The sequence below is a fragment of the Daucus carota genome, chromosome 5, assembly GCF_001625215.2.
Source record: "Daucus carota subsp. sativus chromosome 5, DH1 v3.0, whole genome shotgun sequence".
In the NCBI taxonomy this organism is placed as follows: Eukaryota; Viridiplantae; Streptophyta; class Magnoliopsida; order Apiales; family Apiaceae; genus Daucus; species Daucus carota.
The window spans coordinates 26415177-26417893 of NC_030385.2; the positions used below are offsets into that span (position 1 = coordinate 26415177).

At 34.0% G+C, this 2717-nt stretch overlaps 1 protein-coding gene across 1 annotated transcript; it reads right to left on the reverse strand.

Moving 5' to 3' along the window:
• Window positions 1-205: 205 nt before the first annotated feature.
• LOC108221986 (chaperone protein dnaJ 11, chloroplastic) lies at window positions 206-685 on the reverse strand. Its single transcript, XM_017395857.2, has one exon. It carries the CDS (start codon window positions 683-685, stop codon window positions 206-208), a length of 480 nt encoding a protein of 159 aa, XP_017251346.1.
• Between the last annotated feature and the right edge of the window lie 2032 nt (window positions 686-2717).

Consider the following 2717-nt stretch of genomic DNA (forward strand, 5'->3'; position numbering starts at 1 on the left):
AATCAGATTAGTTATAATACTGAAAGTGACAACAGAACTAAATTTTAAAATATTTACAACTCTTTTTTTCAAAATAAAAAATAAAATATTTACAACTAAACAAAGATCGGTCGAAATAGATGAATCAAAATTCCAAAAAACTCGGAAAAAAAATTAATAATTACATATTAAAGGTCCGCCTGAGCGACTAAATTCCGGCACTGAACTACCAGCACTGATCGGTTTCCCATCGTCGAGGTGTATAATATCCTTTCTGATCACTACTCGCCGCCGCATAGTTAAACGGCCGCCGCTCTCTGGAACGCTGCGACAGATCGTAAAGCGCTCTCGCCGACGGATCGGAGAGCGTTGAGTACGCCTTATGAATCTCTATAAAATCTCCACCGTCCGATGATTCCGATGAGTCGGGATGATAAAGCTTCGCTAAGCTCCGATACGCCGACTTAATCTCCACCGCCGACGCATTTTTGCTCACTCCGAGAATGTCGTACAGACTCGCAGGCCTCGTGATCGATGACACGGAAGGCTCCGGTTCGGCGACGGCGTGCAGCGCCGCCGTGCAGCGATGATTCCGCCGCGGAAGCGCAATCGAGGAGTCGGAGGCGGATTTTCCGGCGGCGGAGAGTGTATTGTCGCCGGAGAAACGGAGGAATTGAGTTGACGGAGTTGCTAAGGTTCCGAGCATTATAGTTCTAGAAGAGTTTAAGGAGAATGTGAAATGAGATTGAAGACAGAGAGTTATGTGTATTGTATATATAGAGAAGGTGTAAGTATAGAGGAAGAAGAGAATCTATGTTAAACAAGTGAAAGGGGCCCACAGAGTGAGTGAGAGAGGAGGTGGATTGGGTTGAGTTCAGTGGGCTGTAGCTGTTGGCGCGGCGTTTGGGTTTTGGATACTACCCGATAAATTACTACTTCCTCCACCTCATGAATTGTATACGTTATTTTTTGATAAATTTTTAATGTTTTTTTAAAGTATGATTTTACAATATTTTTTTAATTTTTTTCTGAATAAAAGTTGATGTTTAAAATTTTAGTAAAAATAAAATTTTTAAAAAACATTATATAACTATATTTATGAGAATCTCGAAATGCGTGCAAACAATAAACATATACATTCCATCGGGACGGAGAGAGCAGTGTAGTTTAGTCTCTCTTTGCATGTAGGGTTGTGGTTAGATATTTGCCTTCTAGAACATTTCATTTTTTTTGTTTTTTCCTTTTATAGTAACCGTAAGTCATTTTTCTGTTCCGAGTTAAATGTACCAAAGTGTTTTGATGGGATGGAATTATTTACTTGTAAAATTAGGCAACCACAATTTCCGTCTCCTCACCAGCATTATTGAATGAGCAATGCTAGGGACCCCAAAATTTGTTCCCAAATTATTTTTCCAAATGACGTGACAAACACATGGCGGAATTTGGTTGGGTGGTTTATGTGCATACAGGGGGTCCCATTATTTATTAGTATGAGTATAACCAATCACAACTTGCCACATAGATTTGGGAAAAAAATTTGGCAACAAAATTTGGGGTACTTAGCATTTTCCTTATTGAATAATTTTGTTTGGCTAGGAGATATTATCTCAATTCCTGATTACATAGCATCCTCCGTCTCATCATAAAAAATTGTTTCACAATATTTATCAATGTTCAAAATATTTTACGAATACGATTTCTAATATTTTGACTAAGGTACATATACTCATAATACAATTTGAATCAATACAAGGTAAGGAAGAATATTAAATACACAATTAATATTTTTGTAAGATGTTTGATTTTTTTTCAGAAGGGACATGTAATTCGAAATGGAGGGGTAGTTAATTTAACTTTTCATATTGATCAATTTTTGATTAAAAATTGAACTTTTTTAATGATTTTAATTTAAAATTTATATATTAAACTATATTTTGTATATGTTTATATATTTTACTAAAATTATATGAAAGTTGTATGGTATATATAATTTCAATTAAACTTATTTAATTTTATGATTCGAAAATCAAATTGAACAAGTATTTATTAATATTCAGCGCGAGTCATTTCTTGGAGGTAGGACAATCTGCTGGCGCCAAAGTAATTAAAAGCGAAATTTTAAGACATTAATAGGATGAATAATGTATATTTAAATTATAATTATAATTATAATATTATTATATTTAAAATCAAAAAGTAGTGTAGAAGTTCTAATTTAAACTTAGAGCATCTTCAAATATTGAAAACTCTTAGTTAAAAGGTGAGTTAGCATACTATAAATAAAAAAATTTAGCCAGCAGCTCGAAAAACTCATACTCCAACCATACGGAGCTGTTATCTATAATTTTAGCCAACCTCTCATGGATGACTAAATTTGTCGAACCTCTACAGGTATGTAAGAAATCTGTAGAAAGATTACACATCATTTATTACCATATTCAACTGATATATTCTATTTTAACAATCTAAAATATTAATAACATATTATTTTTATACTATAGTCAACCAATATAGCTAATACCATTGAAGCAAAATGTCTTACAGGTTCAGCAAATTTTAGATAATGTCTTACAGATCTCATTTAGCCGACGATTATAGCCAACGTCGTTGGATATGCTCTTCGAGCATCTCCAACTATAGAAACCCTTAGCTAAAATATAAGTTGGCATATCAAAAATATAAAATATAGCCAACCTCTCGAAAAACTCACACTCCAACCATGCGTAGCTGTTATCAAT